At 39.0% G+C, this 20,213-nt stretch overlaps 1 protein-coding gene across 1 annotated transcript in view; it reads right to left on the bottom strand.

The window, feature by feature from the left end:
* Window positions 1-19,810, bottom strand: part of tmem260 (transmembrane protein 260) — a 39,209-nt gene extending 19,399 nt beyond the window's left edge. Inside the window, exons 1-3 of the mRNA XM_051867611.1 lie at window positions 18,664-19,810; window positions 13,644-13,675; window positions 10,756-10,907 (exon numbers count right to left, since the gene is read on the bottom strand). Coding sequence (XP_051723571.1) covers window positions 10,756-10,907; window positions 13,644-13,675; window positions 18,664-18,778 — 299 coding nt within the window. The 5' untranslated portion in view covers window positions 18,779-19,810. The remainder of the gene's footprint in view (window positions 1-10,755; window positions 10,908-13,643; window positions 13,676-18,663) is intronic.
* Between the last annotated feature and the right edge of the window lie 403 nt (window positions 19,811-20,213).

The raw sequence follows: 20,213 nt of genomic DNA, 5'->3' as shown, positions 1-20,213 counted from the left end.
CCAGAGAAGACAGAAATGAAGGAAGAGAAGAAAAATAAAAAAGTTGGGAAGACGTAAAAGAGAGAGAGTGGCAGAGAGAAAAAAAAAAACTCAGCCCAGTCTCCAGCACACTGGCTTGGAAAAATTGTAGCGGGCTTGACAATTAAAGGGGGGTGGTGGGGGGGGGGAAGCGAGGCAGTATGGCCCTCTCCTCATTGTGCCGAGTGGCTTAGAGTCCTCATCAGCCTATCAGCTAAGTGACAGGCGGAGAGCTGCTCTATTCAGCGGCACAGATACACGCCGCGGGCCAAGCGGCTGCCAGCTCCCTCCTGACCCCGCAATCCCTCGCCGCTGACAGCTTCAAGCTCCATGGCAAATTAGGCGCTCTCACATTACAATCGCACAAGACAGATTCCATTAACGGTATCTGAAATTGAGTAGAGAGCAGGGCCCTCGCCTTATCAGACCTGACTCATAAGCAGCGGCGGCACCGCCGAAGCTCACGCGCTTAATCACGAGCCATGATACCATTTAGACGTTTCCAGCGCGCCTCTGCCTGCCGCTGTGATAGTCGGCCACAAAAGAGGCTGATGAGACTTAGGGGAAGGGGAACAATGGAGCTTTCGCAGGGAAAGCAAAGTAAGTCAGGAAAAAGGGGAGCGGAGAGAAGGATACGGATGGAAGAAAGGAGGAAGGATGGTGTGTGCGGAACTCGCGCTTGCTGACTACTTCTCTTTTCTCTTCTCCTGCTTTTTTGCACACTACTTGCCTTTCCTCTCTTTTCTTTTCCTGTCTCGTACGAGACGAGGCCGCGCGTGTGTGCGTGCGGTTGGACTAATAGCTTGTCAAAAGCAGGCGGGGGGATTCTTGGTGATATCGGCTTCTCTCTAGCCCTCTTTACTTCTCGTGCACACTAAGGCGGGGGGCGAGGAAGGCGAAGCTCGGTGAAGGTGCGGACCCCCCGCACCCTCGATTCTGCTCCCGCTGAGAGCCAATTAACCCCCAGCACACGTCGGAGGAAGGGGGCCGCGGCTGGGTTATAGCAGGGGTGCTATCTGGAGGTAGGGGTCCTCGGTGAGAAATATCACATCCTCCCCATCATTGCTTCAATGGGGCGGCCTGACAGTCGCTTGCTGTCCTCCTCCTCCTGTTTTTATTCCTCTGAGGGGGCTTGACACGGACCTCTTTAGGAGTGTCTGTCTGTTTGAAGGAAGGCATGTGACACTTCCTTCATTCCAGAACATGTAGGACCACCTGGGTCTCCTTCTCTCTCTCGTCAGTGATTAGGTGAGAGAGTGACACTTGTGTGCAGCATCACAGGCTTGTTTGCTGTGTAGGATACTGCTGTGTTAGTGTCCCTGTAGTTCTTCAGTTTAGAACAGATACAGTAGGTGACTCCAAAATAAACACTGCAATGCTTGACTGCATTATTGAATAGAAAATTAACTGCGCTGCTTATCTAACTTCTTTCTTTTAAATAAATAAAAAGTAGGGCTGTCAACATAATTTACTGTTAATTTGGTACAATTAAAGGGATAGTTCACCCAAAAATGAAAATTTAATGTTTATCTGCTTACCCCCAGCGCATCCAAGATGTAGGTGACTTTGTTTCTTCAGTAGAACACAAATGATGATTTTTAACTCCAACCGTTGCGGTCTGTCAGTTGTATAATGCTTGTCAATGGGAACTCCATCTATAAGAGTCAAAAAAAACATGCACAGACAAATCCAAATTAAACCCTGCAGCTCGCGATGACACATTGATGTCCTAAGACAGGAAACGATCGGTTTGTGCGAGAAACCGAACAGTATTTATATCATTTTTTACCTCTAAAACTCCACTATGTCCAACTGCCTTGAGCATCCGGTTGGTGAGGTCTGAACACGCTCTGACAACGGAAGTGATCTCTCGCACTCATTGAAGTATAATCGCGAGACATCACTTCCGTCATCAGAATGCTTCTTTAGACCTCACCAACCGGATGTGCAAGGCAGTCCGGTTTCTCGCACAAACTGATCGTTTCGTGTCTTAGGACATCAATGTGTCGTCACGAGCCGCAGGGTTTAATTTGGATTTGTTTGTGCATGTTTTTTTAACTCTTATAGATTGTGTTCCCATTGACAAGCATTATACGACTGACAGACTGCAACGGTTGGAGTTAAAAATCATCATTTGTGTCCTACTGAAGAAACAAAGTCACCTACATCTTGAATGCCCTGGGGGTAAGCAGATAAACATCAAATTTTCATTTTTGGGTGAACTATCCCTTTAGCACGTTTAGTTATGGCCTATGACCATTATGTAAATTCTCTGAATTCTTTGAATTTTCAGTAACATTTTAAAACAGTGTCCTTGTAACAGTAAGTTATACCTAATTACAAGCAACTAACCCTGATTTATGCAATTAACTGTGATCAATTTGATTAATTAATCATTCCATTTAAAATTAACAAAAAGAATTAAATTATTATTAGTATTATTAGGAATATAATAATTATAATGGTCATATAAGAACTATTAGAAATTAGAATAATTATTATTAATACTATTAGGGTGCTTTCACACTTGGTTTGATTGCCTGGTTCAAACCCAGCAGTAAGGTTTGCGGATACACACCCGAGTTCGGCACACAGCGCTCACGTCATCCAAACAAACAAAACTCTGATGTCAGGCGAACCCGGGTGCGCGCCCAAAGTGCTAGTGTGAAAACCTTAGGGTGTGTTCGCACTTGTAGTTCGGTCCTCTAGGTTTTTTCAGTCCGGGCCAAAAAAAAAGTTAGCATTCACACTGTCATTTTTAAGATACGGGGGGTAAAGTGTTCTGCGAAGGAACTTAACGGACATTCAAAACAATGCGGCGTTCTGAGCTAAATGTGCTTGTTGTATTTGTGTACATATGATGGTATTTTGACCAGCTGAGAGCTTGTAAAATGTTTACAAAATGTGTAAAGGGGTCAAAACAGAGGCAAGAATTGCAGAAGATCTGCTGCAAGGAGATGGTCGTTTCTGATGCCATAACGAACTGTAATGGGAAACGCTGCTCCTATGACGAGAACAAACAGGTATGCTTCAGCATTCTGTCCTTTTTAAGGTGTTTTTGGTTCGTTTAGATGTCTTTGGTCCATGTTGTGTTCATATTTCAGTCAAACCGCACCAGAGTTCGTTTGGAAGCGACCGAGACCGACCTTTTCAGGGGTTTCAGTCCGCTTGTTTGATGTGCACCAGGGTTCGGATGGCAGCGTTCACACTTAATCAAATGAACCGCACAGAGCAATCACACCAGAGTTCGTTTTAATTGAAACAAACCTGGCAAGTGTGAACACACCCTTATTAGGAATGAATAATGCATTCATGACAATAGAGTACAACAGTTGGGCAGTAAAAATTCCATTTGTTTTCAATTCTATAGAGGAACTGATTTTAAACGATAACATATAAACTTTTACAGACAGACCTACTGTAATCTACAAGGTTGTTAATTGATAGTATTTGGTTTTGTTGAAGCCACCAGCCGCAATTTTTTTTTTTTTTTTTAATATAAGTTTGTAATGTTGTGATTCACCATGCAGCTCGTTGGTTTGGTTCATGGCTTCATCTCTTTAACAGAGACTTTTTAAATCCCTATGGGAAAAATAAATGAGAAAAATACTTTCAATGAAAAAGTGGGCAGGCACTGTTGCACTCTATTAGTACTGGCCAATTTTATCAATCATATTTTTATCAATCATCATTATCAGTATGAATCTGGACATCAGTGGAATCATATAATTTCAAATTATATATTATACATTGAAATGTTTACAGTATATTAAGCAATATAGTCCTGCCCCAAACTCATGCCATTGGTTGAGACAATTTTGCTCAAACATTTTGATAGTGCAACAAAATGTTTATACTTTTGGGGGAAAATTCTGAACTTTTAGTTTGTATCTTATGTCAAGTATCTTATGTGACAAAAGTATGGCCCAGCTGAGCTACACATCTAGGCAGCCTTATGTTTATGATAATGTGAGGTCTCATTATTATTGAGAAATGCGGTGAGGATACTGTGCATAGTATGTGATTCGTTCTAGATGCTGTTTAGAGTATAAGGTGTAATATTTGTTAGCAGTTCTTGATGGTGCAATTATGGAGTGGCCATAAATTGAATTCTAGGTGGAAGCTGTGCAAAATATGACTGCCATACAATCTCCAGCAGAATTACTATGTGCATGTATTTTACATATAGTCAGTGTTCTGCTGGGCTCAGACGTCCCTCTCCACAGGACAGTGCATGTTAAAAACTATTAACTCCAATCCACCTCAAACAATACAGCCAATGGCACAACAATTCCACCCAATTCCATCTTAATCCCCCACTGCATGTTATGTGGACATAATAGACAAAAATAAATTGTGTATATCATTCAGCAAATATGCATTATTGTACTATTACTGTATTATTATTTTAATCAAGTCATTAATCAACTGTATTATTATGTGGCCCTATGGTACATATGCATTTCGGGAAAGGCTGATCCTCTCCTTGCATGACTCCCATTAAAAACCGCCTGTGGAGACAGTTTGGGAAATGTAATATTACAGCAATATTGATTCCGATGTAACAGACACAATCTTAGGCCTTCAGGCACGGGGAAATTAAAGTGAAGGCATAGCACAGTGAAATGGCCCTATTTCCCCCATTCTGAATGGGGTAATGAGGGTTTGGATGTCTTCATTAAACATCTGTTAAGGAAATATTACTGCACGTCTTTAAATGGCGCCATTGGTCATGCTGAGTTGTAGAATAAGAAGCCTGTAGTGCATAGAGATGTTTAAAGAAACCTTCCAGGTTAAATACAGATTAAGCTCTATAGAAAGCATCTGAGTTTATATAAAGTTATATACAAGTTTATGGTAATGCAGTTGTAATGGAGGTCTTTGGGGTGATTATAATGGTTTAAAAGCATTGAATTTGTTAATACTTTTATGTGATTTATTCAGTTATTTTTTCTTTAACACATTCTTTAAGTTGTCTAACAAAAATAATGTTGTGGCAAAAATTGAAAAACATTTTTATCATTTTTTATTTTTAATGCTTATTCTGCCATTGTACAACCGCCCCATAGACTTCTACTGTAAGTGCATTACTGAATGCTTGTTTGTTATTTCAAACTAACTGACAAGTTTATATTATTGTCAGTGGTAATCAACAGCAGCTGTCGATAGGGTTTATGTTGTGTTTAATCTAGAATATTCCTTTATATTTCAAGATATAATGGTTTTTGGCATGAAAAACAAAGGGTGGGTGTTACATCTAAAGAGGAAATATATTTACCCAAAAACGAATGGCTGCAAACCAGAGCGTTTTAGAGATTAGACTGGCTAATAAAGCATATGCTTAAGCTGCCAGGAGCTGTTGTTTCTGGGTCGGTGGTTTACCTGACAACAGAGGTATGCAGGAGGGGGCAGCCAAGGGACGTGGGAAATGACAGCGTTTTTTTCTTAGTCTTAAACAGAAACAAATACACAGACAGACATATTGAGCTTAAGTTATGAAATCCACACTGTATAAGTGTCAATACAGCACATAACAAAATATTTAACATCAGGGCCTGAATAAAACGTTTTTGAATGTTTAAAAAATGAAAATTCTGTCATTATTTACTCACTCGTGTCATTCCGAACCTCTAAGGCTTTCTTCTGTGGAACATAAAAAAAAAAAAATATGACCAAAACTTGGTTTTAAAATATCGTTTTGTGTGTTCCACAAACAACAAAAAATTGGAACAAAATGAGTAGATAATGACAGAATTTTAATTTTTAATTTTTGGGTAAACTATCCCTTTAAATGCTCATATTTGCATAGACTATCACATTCTAACACAGGTACTCCTCTCTCGAAGCAACCATCTTGCTAATAAACTCAGCTCACCACAGAGAGCCATAGGGTGACTAAGAGCGAGTCGAGGGTCCAGTGAGGAAAGCACAGTCATGACCATATGGTAAAGTGCCTTATATGGACACAAAAGCACCGAGACAGGTGGGCACTGGCCCGGTCAGCTGAGCTGGTGCATGCAGAACTGGACCCGTCTGCTCTTGGCTGGTGTGCACCCTCACAGGTGCGGCGGACCCGGGACTGAGGGGGATGGGTGAAGTCACCTTCGGCGACCGCACGGCCATTTCTATTACATAATCAACATCATGAACATACAGAAAATGCTAAGTAAACATTGTGTTAAATGATCAAAATGTTTTCTTAATAGTGGTTGACCGATATTGTTTTTATGATGCCCGATGTCGATGCCGATATCTTAGAGAGCAGGGTGGCCAATATAAAGCCTATAAACACACACACACACACACATGCATAACAACTGCCGAAATTAAATGTATGTGTTTTACTTAATATTTACTGAATTAGAAATAAATCATTTGAAAATTAATTATATGAAACAATAATTTGAACATAACAAAAAATAAACATAAAAAACACTCAAAAAAAAAGTCTGGTGCGCCCTCAAAATAAAAGTACCGCTCCCAACACATTGGCCAAACAGAGAAACTTATCGGCCAATGCCGATAACTACAAAAAATGTAAAATATCAGCCAATATATTGGCCATTGTGATATATCAGTCGACAAACTAGATCTTAGTAGGCAGTATTTTAGACATACTGCACAACTAGAATGGTGGGAATTTTTATGCTAAATATAACATAGATCGCATTTTAATGGTGAGACTTTTGTTTTTTGTAATCAGGCTCTGGATTTAGATTTATTGGCCAATATAACAGTTACCGGCTTTCAAATATAAAGAATTATCGGTTATTGTATCGGCCAAAATGTTCATATCGGTGCATCCCTACTATCCATCCATCCATCCATCTATCATGTTGGGTGCACCACAAATAAATGAATAAATAAGTTTGTTAAAAGATTATGTCAATTACTTAAGGTTTTCTTTTTAAAACCCCCAAACAAGTATTTTTTTCATAGAAGAAATGTGTGTATTCCTGTCATTGCACATATGAATTTATATGTATTTTTTAAAATAAATTAATAGATCCAGACAAAAAAATAGCATCATGTCATCGACCCACATACTCCACAATAAAGTTAGGAAATAATAATATATGTAACAAGCAATAACAAAGCAGTCATTCAAGCCTTTATGCACTAAAGTTCCTCAAATCTAAAGATGGCAGATAATGCATAGGGCACAAACTGGTCAGTCTCAGAAAGGTGTTGGGTGCCAGCGTAGCAGCCTGGGGACAGGCCTGTCCGGTAGTGTTCCTACTGGGTGTGGCACGCCACCTCAGCATTACCACTGGGCACGGGCGAAGCACCTAAGGACCCCAATGCCAACCCAGAAGGGAGTCCCAGACTGTGCCGGAAACTCTGAAACCCCTAAAACATTCCCTCCTCCCAGTCCTGGCATCTCAGCTACTGCTCTGAGCCCAGCAGACATGCATGAGTCCAAACCCCAGCCTAAGCCCGGACAGATAACCATCAAAACCTATTACGCTTATGTTTTCAATTGAAAACATAGATTATATACTGAAACTTAAGACCTAAGAGTGTTTGTGTGTGTGTGTGTATGCGTGTATGCAACCAAATCCCCTCTGCCATGAGCCACAGGAGGAGGATGGGTTGTGAGGTTGTGGGGGCCAAAGGAAATGACTTTTTTGGTTGTTGTAATCCAAAATTGGATCTAAATCCTTTGAGGCTTAAGAGCAGAGGTTGCATTGGACATGTAACTGCAGCCAAATCTCTGGTCAGCTTGGCTCGCAAACCCAGTTGAGTGAGGGCATGCGTTTGCAAAAGTCACGTGTAGACATAAAATATACTGCCTGTTTAGACCCATTTTCTGCTTACTGAGCTGAAAGTCTAGGATGGCAGTTAATGTCAGGAAATTTTAACTTAATCACAAAATAAGGGGGTTAGTTCATTGGGGGAGCCAAATTTCCATTTTTCCAGTTGCCAAGTTGAGTACTACAGTGTGAAATAAAAAAGTATATATATATATATATATAAATAAATAGTTAAGACTTTTAGTTAAGACGATGTTACAAAAAGTTTAAAAATTATTTTGATCTTCTTTTGAAAAAAAGTGTCAGTTTCCATAAAAATATTAAGCAGCACAACTGTTTCTTTAGCACTAAATCAGCATATTAGAATGATTTCTGAAGAATCAAGTGACACCGAAGACTGGATTATTGATGCTGTTAATTTAAAATATAATAACATTTCACAATATTAGTATTTTTACTGTATTTTTGATCAAATAAATGCAGCCTTGGTGACCATATAAGAGACTTCTTTGAAAACATTTAGAAAATCTTACTGATCACAGGCTTATGAACGGGTAGTGTATTTATGTATGTATATAACTATATATTATATATATTTATACAACAGTTCTTTCTGGTTCTCAAATCTGATTGGCTGATAGCAGTGCAATATTCCAGTGATAACAGCACTTTTACCTTTTCACCACGTTTGTATCACTCCGCTAGAAGCGACTGTCATGGCGGCCGAGCAAATCCACCGTAATTTTTGCGAATACTACACTTGTTGTACCACAAACTGTAGTTTTAAGAGTTTTTTAGGCGAGAATGTAGTTATTTAGACCTGAATTATGTGACTTATATTTAATCATAGCGCCTATTTTACAATTTGTTTAGATGTTTTCGGAGATGCGAGCTCCAGGCCGTCAACGGCCATTCAGAGGTCGTGTACACGCCGAGAACAGCTTAATCTCGGCCAGTGCTTCGGGGATTTGCCGCTGGCTCTTATAGTGGTTAAACATGAAACAGAATTCATTCAGAATTCATTCAGAAGACTCTTCTTCACTCTTCAAATACATAAAACATTAGCCTTTATAGACATAGTGTTTCTTGAGAAAAGAAAACGCTTTACACTTTTTTTTTTTTTCAAACATCAGATCTTTATTTACCTTTGCATTGCAAAGAAGTTAAGATCTCCAAACTATGTGCAGCACTTCATTCACGATTGAGGTGGGGCGGATTTATGAGGTTTGACTAACAGTTTGAAGATCCAATGGAGTTACGAGGTTTTGTCACAAGCTCTTTAAAATCCTTTTCATTCATTAAATATTTGTAAAAACCCACATACAGGACGTTGTTTTAGCGCTGTATGTTATGGAAAATTCCCTTAGCTGTAAAAAGGACAAATACAAAGACTGGTATTGGTCAAACTGTCAACTTGAGATTTGAATCCGCGGTGGAAGGAAGTAGTGCTGCACGAAAGAGGATTTTTAAAGACACGCCGTTGTTGTTTTTATTTATTTACACACTCGTGCTGTTGAACTGTTATATATATATATATATACAGATAGATAGATAGATAGATATATAGATGGATAAAATACTAATACAGGACTACAGACAAACAAAAAATAAATTAAGGAGTCATGAACTCCTATAAGAAAAAAAAGCAGACAACAGTTATAGTGCATATATTTAGCAAAATGCTTCTCTCTATAATGATTTTTCTAGCTGACTAACGAGTTTATGGACACTGAATGGCTTTCCTGAGGTAAATGTAACATTACATGACAAATTGTTTACAAGCTGTTTTATTGACGTCTTTCCGCGGGTGAAACACTGATTGAGCGATTACATGAGACATGATACATTTCAGCAAGTTGTATCTGTATCTTTCTTTTGCACTGTACCTTCTGATGTTCATTCTTGTTTATTTGGTGCTATAACTAGTAGTAAAGAGGAAGAAATGATCAGTTAATGTGCGCTTGACCTGAAGCGATCTGTCACGACACATTAAAGAGCCACAAAACCACATTTACTGCTAGACATTCATTACAAAACTGACTTAGAATTTGAAAGCTGGGACTGAATTTAAACATATTAAAACTAACAAAGCACAAAGCTTATTGCGATTATTTGATGGCAGGTGGCAAATGTTAGATTTCACGCATCAACAGAAAACAACATAGACTAAAAGATCTTGGGAATAAGAATCCATATTAGTCTTGATTGAACATGAGAATTGATAAGGATAACGATATTGTTAGCGTCCACACAGCCGACATGTTTACCTGTTGTAGTATATCCACGCTGTGTGCACGAAATAGACACTGGCTTTCTGCACTTTTACTTGACAAGTCTCCACCGTTTTCTGTCTCTCTAATGCTGGCACAACTGGAGCCTGCTTTTTTGTTAGCAGGTTTGTCGTCAGCATTGGTGTTCGACAGAGATGATGATAGTTTGAAAGTCTAATGCAAAAAGCTGATCCTCACTTTCCCCGTGCATTATTTTGCTGCTCAAACTCAATGAGGTTTTGTCCACTAAAACTTCAATGCGCATCATCTCATTTTATTACGTCAATACAATAAAAGATGTGAGAGGCTACTCATCACAGAACAAGCAGTTAAAAAGGCATTACATGTAAATTTTTAAATCATATTGTAAATTTATATTGTCGCCAGTGGCGATCTCAGTACAAATATCACTCGCAAATTAATATTTTTGGTTGCAAATGCTACTGTTTTAGGTGCAGTCTGGAACCCTATAATATAAAATAGGCCTAATATTTAACTTACCTGGAATGCTTTACAATTTGCAATGTATATTACAGGCAAAATACATCATGGATTTAAAGTAAACCCCTCTGAAACTGCTAAAAACCCTGAGCATCACGTGTTCTTTGAGTTTGTGTAGTACAATATGAGCAGAATAGACTCCCGCTCCTCATATATGGTAGCTATTGATGTATTTCTAAAAACTTTGGTCTAATGGTCTGAGATTGGCCTACCTGCAGACAGTGAAGCAGAGGCCTCCACTAGCCCCGGCCCCAAAGATAGCACACATGACATTGATACTGTGTGCCGGAGAACTGAGAGGCAGCAGCGAGAGCAGCAGAGAAGACAACATGGTGAACAGAGGGTATCCTGGAGGATGGGCCACCTGAGAGAAAACATAGCTGTAAACTCACTCGCACTGATAACAGCAACAGAATCTAAAAAATCCCCCATACAACCATACAGTTCAGCTTTCAAAGGCAGACCTTACTTTTGTGGGTTACAGCATCACACTGTCCTCCCCCTCCCTTAAAGCCTGATCTCCTGTCTCCTTGCCTTCCCAGCAATTAGGCACTAAGTCCCCTAAGGAGCGATAAGGACTAGAGCTATTAAAGGCTGTCTCACTCCTACTGGCCTGATAACACACACAGGCACAGCAGGCTGAGAAACACTGCACTAGAGCGAAGAGCAAGGAAACGTCTCTGAGAAGAGGTTGTTTGAGGGATGGAATGGAAATTCGGTGGACAAGTGGGTGTCTAAAAGCTAGTGTGAGTTCAAGATCAAAGCAGGAAAGAGGGTCCCATTCAACTGATCCCTCTAAACAATTTCGTAAGGCTGAAGTCAGATTTGTGGAACTGTGATAAGTCAGTGTTGGGGGGTAACAAACTAAAAGTAACTTAAACTACATATTATTGACAAAAAAAACTGTACTTTGCGTTCATCAACATGGATTCATTGACTAGTCCAGGGGTTTGCAAATTGGGGTGGTGGACCCCTAGGGGGCTGCAGGAGGATTCTAGAAAACTTAAATATAGAGAAAAAAGTATTTTAGGAAACAGTTCAATTGTAACATAAAAAATTTAACTGGCATATATAGCTTATGGAACAAAAAATGTATTTCCTTGCAACGTTGTCACTAGTTGTACAGCTATTTAAACTTTTTTTTTTTTTTTTTTTTTTTTTTTTAAGTGCTATTCAACTGAAACTGATTATATATATATATATTCTATTGGCAAACAACAGTTCTATGAGGCAAACAACAGCACTGTAAGTCAAGATTTACTATAAATCTAATATTAAATGTCAAATTCAGAAATCACTTGGTGAATAAGCAGGTAATAATATAAAGTAATAATAAATAAGTAAATAAATAAATGAAAATGAGCGGGGCAGCAAGGTAAATTCGTCGCATTCTTTTGATGCTTCCAATCTGAGACTTGTGACCTGCATAATTTGTGGGTGAAAGGGTCTGTCTGGATCACAAAACATTTCGTAAATGAAATATTAATTTCGAGAATGTAATAAGAATACAAAATGGAATGCACAAAAACATTTTGTGATCCAGACAGGCCCTTTCATCCATGAAACAGGGGGATATAAACAGAGGAAAAAAGTCAGTAGATATACTGCGAGATATAAAATCTCAATCGAGAGAAAAAGTCAGATTTGTGAGATTTTTTCAAGACAAATTTGAAAATGCAAGATATAAATCATTACGTTTTATTAACTCACAATAAACTCACATTAACTCAAAATTGCGAAATATAAACATGGAATTGTAAGAAATAAAGTATATTTTAGGAAGTGGGCCCCTTACAAGGGGATAGTTATATTTGGGGGGGCGTAAAGTTACAGATGGAACTCATGGAAACCCCTGGACTACATCAACTATTGGTCGACTACTAAAAATGGGAAGTCGTGCAGACCCTACTCTCTCGTATTAAGCATGGGGACATCAAATTTACTTTTGTGAATTCATTCATTTGTACAATTAACTGAACTGAACCAGTAAAAAAAAAAAAAGATTCACAAAATCCCCATATAATATAATGTTGTTAGCTACTTAGCATGTAGCATAGCTTAGCTTCTTTTTCAACAGGGCAGCTTGACTGTAGTTAAGCGACTTTAAATTATGAGTATAATCAATCGTAAAGTAGCTTCCCCAACATGGCTAAATATCTGAATCGAAATGTAGAATAAAGATGCAAATTCAATATGAGGAAAAAACAGACAGCTTGAAGACAAGAAAGAGAGGTCAAGGCAGAGACGAACAGAGAGGCTTGGATGGGGGCACAGAGACAGGACAAAAGAAAGAGAGAGACAGTATGGCAAACAGATGGCAGGGGCGCGAAGGGCACGCTTGGAAGTGCCAGCAAGGTGTGTGTGACTGCGCAAGTGACGTGTGACGCGTGAGGCAGAAATGCCTGCACTGGTGCCACGCGAGGCAGACGGCGTGGAAAGCAACGCAGAGGCGTCGCCGGGTCTGAAAGCGTGTGTGGTATGGCGGAAAAGGAGGAAACGCACGGTAGGGGGCAGTCCTGCTACGAGGAGTTTAAAGGAGAAAAGATCCACGGCTCCAGGGAGCAGGAAGGGAGGGCCGGCGGCCTGCGGCCCGGAGAGAGCCCTCCGACCCTGGGGAGAGCCGCAGACAGGCAGGCCACACGGACAGAGGGAGGGATTACTGGCATAGTGACACCGCCACAGCCTCCCTAAAAGGATCGCGACGGCGTAATAAACTTTATTAAATAATAAAACTTATTATAACTGTTAACCCGATTTAGTTCATTCTTTGCGGCTTACACACGCGCACACACGCATGCACAAAAAGGAGAGGGGTTGAGTATAATAAGCCTTATACCGTACATAAGGCGAAGCTTACAAAAGCCATCGCCTAACCATTCAGTCTAATTGGATTTGAAGAACAGGGTTGCAAATTATAGCATTCTCTAGTCCTAACTTAGTCAAAAAAAAGAAGTGCATAGAAAAGAAGAGAGGATAAAAAAAACCTGTGGCCTGAAAAGTAAATTAATCATCTTTCTTCTCCCCCCATACTTAATTAAACTTCCTTAATGCTTATAAGAGTTAATGAGTGGATTGATTAAACAATGCAGCTAATGCTTACCCCCAGCTCACAAGCAGCAGTGATCAGCTCTCCTGTGGTAGAAAAACAGAGAGGGAAATTAATGTAAACCCAATAATTATTATTAAGAGACAAGTCCGCTCCTGAAAGTTTTCCCAAATCAAATACTTGCACTGGGTTTTGCATTAATTTGCCCGGATCAAAACCTGCAAAATCTTCCCAGTGTGACATTTCCTAAGCGACACGCTCATTCTCTTCCATCGCACACGGCTCCCCTGATCCCCGAGCAGACAGACGCACACATACACAGGCAAATCTATTCACTCTTTCCATATTCCGTGACTCGAGGTGCATGTGCAGAGCCTCATCCGTCGCTGTATGGCGTACACGGATGTAAACGTCTGCGAGTCCCTCTGCGTAGAGCCACACGCACACAAAAAGCTCCCTCTAAAACTCTACGAGTGACTGATCTTTTTAAGAACTTCTGTGTTTCCACTTACAACCATTATTCACACATATCTAGGCCTGTAAACCATCAACATATCATAAACCTATAATTTATTCAGGGTTCCCACACTTTCTGACCAATCAGTTTCCAGAATCTTTCTAGGCGTTCATGAATACCAGACAGATTATTTCTGCATAGTTCCAGTTGTACGTCACCTGAATTAATAGATTTTACCGATTATACTTATTAAAGTACAAATATCTCTATTAAGACCCTTAAAGGGTTCATGACATGAGAAATATTTTGATCTTTTGACATATAAGAGGTTTTTGTAACATTAAAACATCCTGCAAGTTTCATAGCTTAAAACTTAAATCAAGCTCCAAAAACGGCTCATTTTGATACTGTGGGATTTGTGACGTCACACTGGCAAATAAATTTGCATATGACTGACACCAGATGAGTGTTGCGTCAAAAGCAAACAGAACCCATTAAAGGTCCCATTGTCAGGAACAAGTGGATGGTTTATTTTTAATGCTGTCATGGATCGCGTCAGAGGATTATATCTTTGTTCTGAGAATTTGACTGCAGATTGTTTGGCGAATGCACAGTGCAATGGAAAGTTCGCAAAGAAACTTTTGTTGACAGATGAAGCAGTCAACAATATTAAAAATAATTGGCAGCTGATTAAATAGGACTATATTGTCTCGGATATGTTTTGCTAAAGGACCCAGAAGTTACATCAATTGGTGACCCAACATAGAACTAAAATTAAAATGAAATGTCAAGGTGTATTTTCTTTTACCATGCTCATGTTGGCAACTGCCTAATTTAAGTATGGCTTGAACTAAGCCACAGATGGATTCGCACCAAAACACCAAAATAGAGTTCAACTGGCCATTGAATTTTGGTTTACGACCCACCAAATGAGATTCAAATTTAAAACCATTTTACATTTATATTTTTATCAAATATATTATTAAAGGGGTCCTTCATTATGATTTCACTTTTTAACTTTATTTAGTGAGTAATGTTGCTGTTTGAGCATAAACAACATCTGTTACTACAACAAGCTTCTTCCCGGGTTGGTGACATCACAAACCCTAAAATTTACATAAACCTGCCCCCGAGAACATGCAACAAAGGGGGCGAGGCCATGTTGAGCTGCTGTAGAGAAGAGGAAGAGTTGTTGTAGTAGAGTGTTGCTGCCATGCCGTCATTTTAATGCCGGACTGCTTCACAAACGAGGGTCAACTCAATGCTGGATCTGCACAAAAGATGAACATGACGGTACATGGTAGTCGATGAGTTAAATCAACTCCACAGCAACTACATCAATTTATCTACTAACCATTCAGAAACGTCCAGTCGCATTCTAAACGTTGAGTCTCTCCATCAGTATCCGACTCCAGTTTGAACAGTGTAAGGCTGAACATCGTTACTGACAATCATCATTTTGGCTGCGTGAGATTCTCCAGCTTTGTTGTTGTTGAGCAACCGAAGCGCAAGCTGTTAAAGCTCCGCCCTCTTTTGGAAAGCAGGCGGGATCAGCAGCTCATTTGCATTTAAAGGGACATGCACAAAAACGGCATGTTTTTGCTCACACCCAAATAGGGGCGAATTTGACAAATGATCTTTGGGGTATTTTCAGCTAAAACTTCACAGACACATTCTGGGGACACCAGAGACTTATATTACATCTTGTAAAAGGGTCATAATAGGCCTCCTTTAATTAATTATTTATATTTAAATAAATGTATTTACATTTACACTACCATTCAAAAGTTTGGGGTCAGCAATTTTTTTTAAAGAAATTAATACTTTTATTCAACAATGGTGCTTTAAATGGATCAAAAGTGACAGTAGAGACATTTCTAATTCTAATAAATGCTTTTCTTTTGAACAACTTTCTATTGATCAAAGAGTCCTGAAATAAATGCAGTCTTGGTAAGCATAAGAGTCTTCAAAAATATTTTAAGAATCTTACCAACTCCAAACTTTAAACAGTACTGTATATCCATGACTTCAAATTTCATTCCTTTTCCAAGCCTAGAAATGAACTTTTTAAAATGTTTATAGGTTTTCCATGACTGTGGAAACCCTGCTCATTACAGTATCAATACAGAGGGGTTTAGGGGGAAAGGGTAGCAACAACCAAAATCTACAAATCTACAAACAAACAAAATCTGTATTTAAACTGCAGTTCAGAGATTAATGGGCAAAAAGTCCTTTCGCCTACTAATCCCAAATGTTTTTGCCCTGTTGTATAAATCTAAGCAATGCTGCCTGACGCAATACTTGCCTAAACACTGTAAAATCCTATAATCTGTGCTCTCTGATGCAATATGAAATGTTCAGTGCATCACAAAATTTTGAAATTGTTAGCTGGCACTTCCTGCGCATCACTAGCGGTCGTCTGTTCTCGTTGTCATGTTGGAAGTCCTCTATCTGTAGGTGCAGACCCCTCACACTTCAGCGGCTGAATTTTCTCTGCTTTCACAGTCTCATTTAGAATAGAAATAAACACACCGGCAGTGAGGCCAGGTCTACCGCATTTCAAAGCATGTGGATCTCCCTGTAATCAAAATTTCTCATGTTATACATCACAATTTCATTCATAGCAGTGCAGTGCTGTGTCTAGACCCCAAAAGAGAGCCCAGTCCCATGGAGGGAGGGCTAAACAGAGAAAGGGGCACAAACGCAGTTGAGCGCAGGACAGCGGCGGAAGACGCAAAGTGTCTCTGTGATAGCACACCATCGGGCACCCACAGCAGCCTTTTTCCCCCCATAATCCCCATCATTTCCACACTCGCATTCCTAGACAACAGCGGTCCCGCGGGGCGCCCGCTCAGCCTCTCCGGGGCGCAGCACACCTAAAGGGATTAGGACTGCGAGACGGAGACCTGGAGAATTTCTGCCGAGCATTCAGCTGGCGCTATCACGCCAGCATCCTGCAATGTCCCTAAACGCCACGCTTAAGGGGTTGGCTGTTTTTTTTTTCTCTCTCTCTCTGTAAGCCCCAAACAGCTTCTTGCACCCTGCCGCCTCCCCCCAAAAAGCCTCCAAAAGCCACCCTGCCCGTGCACATGCTGTAAAGCTCACAGAACAGCAGCTTGTTGTTTGCACCACCCCAGAAGAAAAACATTTATTTTTGAATTCCAATTAGTGCATCTAGCTGTTTATGGGGCAACTTTTTAAAAAGCTTTGTGCAAGAGTGCATCCATGGGTCAATGACAAAAAAGAGTGTATAAATAAAACACAATAAAGAAATACTTTGTGTGTACTTTGTATTCTTGCTGGCTTCATATGGTTTTGAAAATGTTTTATACCTTTAGAAAAATAATAATAATTGAACGATTCTAATAATGACATGTGGTCGAACTATCAATTCAAAATTTGTAAATTATTTTGAATACATGTTAATCTTGAATACATTTTAATCATTATTTTCAAACGATAATATAAATTTTAATATATTTTTCATGAGTTATTACATATTACAAATAAATACTATTAGTTTTTGGTGGGAGTTACACCATACAACATTTTACAATCTCAGCTAACCTTGTCTCGTCATAAAAAGGTCAAATGATCTGATATTTTAGAGGATTTCTTGACCTTTTAACATGAGGGGTCCTTGTTATGATATCATTTCCTGTCTTATTTTTTATGCATGTTTAACTTTGCACCACATGACTTTGTTCGTCGCACAAACCAGGATTTGGGGACAAAAGGTTTTTCACATTAATAAGCAGTTTTTTTTTTAAGAAATAATATAAACAATTTTAAACCACTTATTAGAAAACAGAAAAACTTCTCAAGAATTACACTTTTTTTTAATGAAGCATTTTCTTCATTATTATATCTGAACAGTAGTGCTACACCTGCCAGAGTTACTTTACACTAATAAGATTTCTCATAAGAAATAAATAGCATTAGCATTCTGGAATTTCTTAGGGTAATGAAGATGGCTGACATAAAGAAAATCAAAAAAACATCTAAATGGTAAACTGCTGACTATTTTAACCAATTCAATTCTTTCATTACATGAGACACGTATTACATAAAAGCAGACCGTTGCATGCTTTCACTAATTCTGCAGTGCATTAATATCATCATGTACAGTATTTCTCTCTCTTGTGATTAATGGTCTGACGTCACTCCCTGAGGGGTTAGTATCTGTTCTCTTGACAGCTTTGAGAGGGACACAGTCTAGTCTGACCCAGCAGTAAATAACCTTCCCATTTGTTCACACATTCTCAAAAACAACTTTCCTGAGCCAGTTTCAATTGCAACCAGAAATTTCAATACTTTTTAAAAATAACAAACGCTGTGCTTAATATGATATTCTTTAAAATAAACATCACTTGGTTCAATATAACGTGATGATATTCACACATATTTGGTCTGGTTTGAGTTTCCAAATAAATTTTGGGTTCACTGTAGGTGATGGAATTAGACAGGCGTCTAGAAAGATGAATAATAATAGGTCTCATGCTATTCATATTTCCAAAAGCTTCATGTCATACGGCGTATGTGATAATACCATATGCTGTTCTGTGATAGGCTGCATGTGATATAAACACAAACACATGTGACTGACTGGAGTCCTACCTGAGTCTCCACCGGGCACAGCGCGCGGAGCAGAGGCAACATACACCGCTAAAACACACGCCACTGTCGCTCCCGTCAGTGTCCACGTCAACTTGTCCGACGACATTTCAGCCATCTTCTAAGGTTTGAAGATAGTGTTAATTATTTGAAACTTAATGTATGTTATATATTTATTCAACGTGTCTCGAGAACCATTCATTTTGCGCATCTAGTTTGCAAACCGAAGCGTACTCAAAATATACCGCAAATACATGTTTATTCTGTACGGCAATAAACGGAAGCTGTATTATCGAGGTAAGGTGTTAAAATAACAAAGTTATCGTTTAAGACTACCCCCTGCCAGCACTTATGTAGATAGCATTGCAAATGTTGCTCTTAACAGCGGCGTTTGCGCCAACTGAAGCTTATAAAGATCGCGTCATTTTGCGTTTTAGTCTTCGAAGAAGCACAATCGGGACTGCATCTCACTGACTGCATTTACATCTGCACTGTTGATCTTTTGACTTTTTCCGCCTGGACTCGAGGATACTAGTGCTGGATTTTACTTCCTGGTTGGGAGGGGTTTGTAATAGTGCTTGCAGAAATTACCATAGTAACCGTAGTTTTCGCCAAATTACCGAAGTTGCTGCAGTTCTTGTGATTACTGCAAAATTTTAATAAACAAACACGGGATCTTCATTAAACATTATAATAAGTTTTCAGAAACTTTTTAATCTCTCTTTGATGACAATAGCTAACACTAAGTTACCACATTTTTCCTGTTAACTAACTGTAGTAACCATATATGGTTACCATGTCTTGTTTCTTTTCTTTCTTTCTTTCTTTCTTTTTTTTTTTTTTTTGCCATTCTAGATGCGGCGGCATCGTTTCATGCTTTAATCTCATTATAATCTGGTGATGTGTAAACTCGGTGCCTACTATTATGATTTCTAATGACTTCTTTACTATAAACATACTTATCTTAGAAAAAGTGTTACTTTAATTGTTACTACAATAAAACATGGTATTATCCATTAATATCATCAAAATTAAAAATTAAAATATTCCTGAAAGCTTATACTGTTTAAAGGAAATCGCATATTCTTTTATTATGGTTTAATAACAATAACCGTAACTACAGCTTGTGGGTTACTATGGTCATTTTTAATAGTCAAGGTAGGCGGCATATAGATTGCAAACTTGATTTTGTAACTTGATGTGGATTTAATGTTAATTATTTAATTTAATGTTTATTCCTCACAGCCTTATTTTATTTTGTGTCAAATTAAATGACATCTGCCCTTACTAAAATCCTTGTGAACACTTTTAATTACCTTTAATTAGTCTCTTAAGTGTATTTTTTTAAGTGTGTGTGTGTGTGTGTGTGTGTGTGTGTGTGTGTGAGAGAGAGAGAGAGAGAGAGAGAGAGAGAGAGAGAGAGAGAGAGACTCATTCAATCAGGCTTCAGCACAGAAATGATTTGTCTTATAGTTTTTATAATTAGCTGCAGTAAAATTCTGGTGGCAGTTGCGAGATGTGGATGTAATATGAGACCCTTCGGTGCCTGACGA

Source organism: Ctenopharyngodon idella, chromosome 17 (genome assembly GCF_019924925.1).
Source record: "Ctenopharyngodon idella isolate HZGC_01 chromosome 17, HZGC01, whole genome shotgun sequence".
Classification (NCBI taxonomy): domain Eukaryota; kingdom Metazoa; phylum Chordata; class Actinopteri; order Cypriniformes; family Xenocyprididae; genus Ctenopharyngodon; species Ctenopharyngodon idella.
Note: the sequence above shows the minus strand (reverse complement) of the source record. Positions and strands in the feature narration are given on the sequence as shown.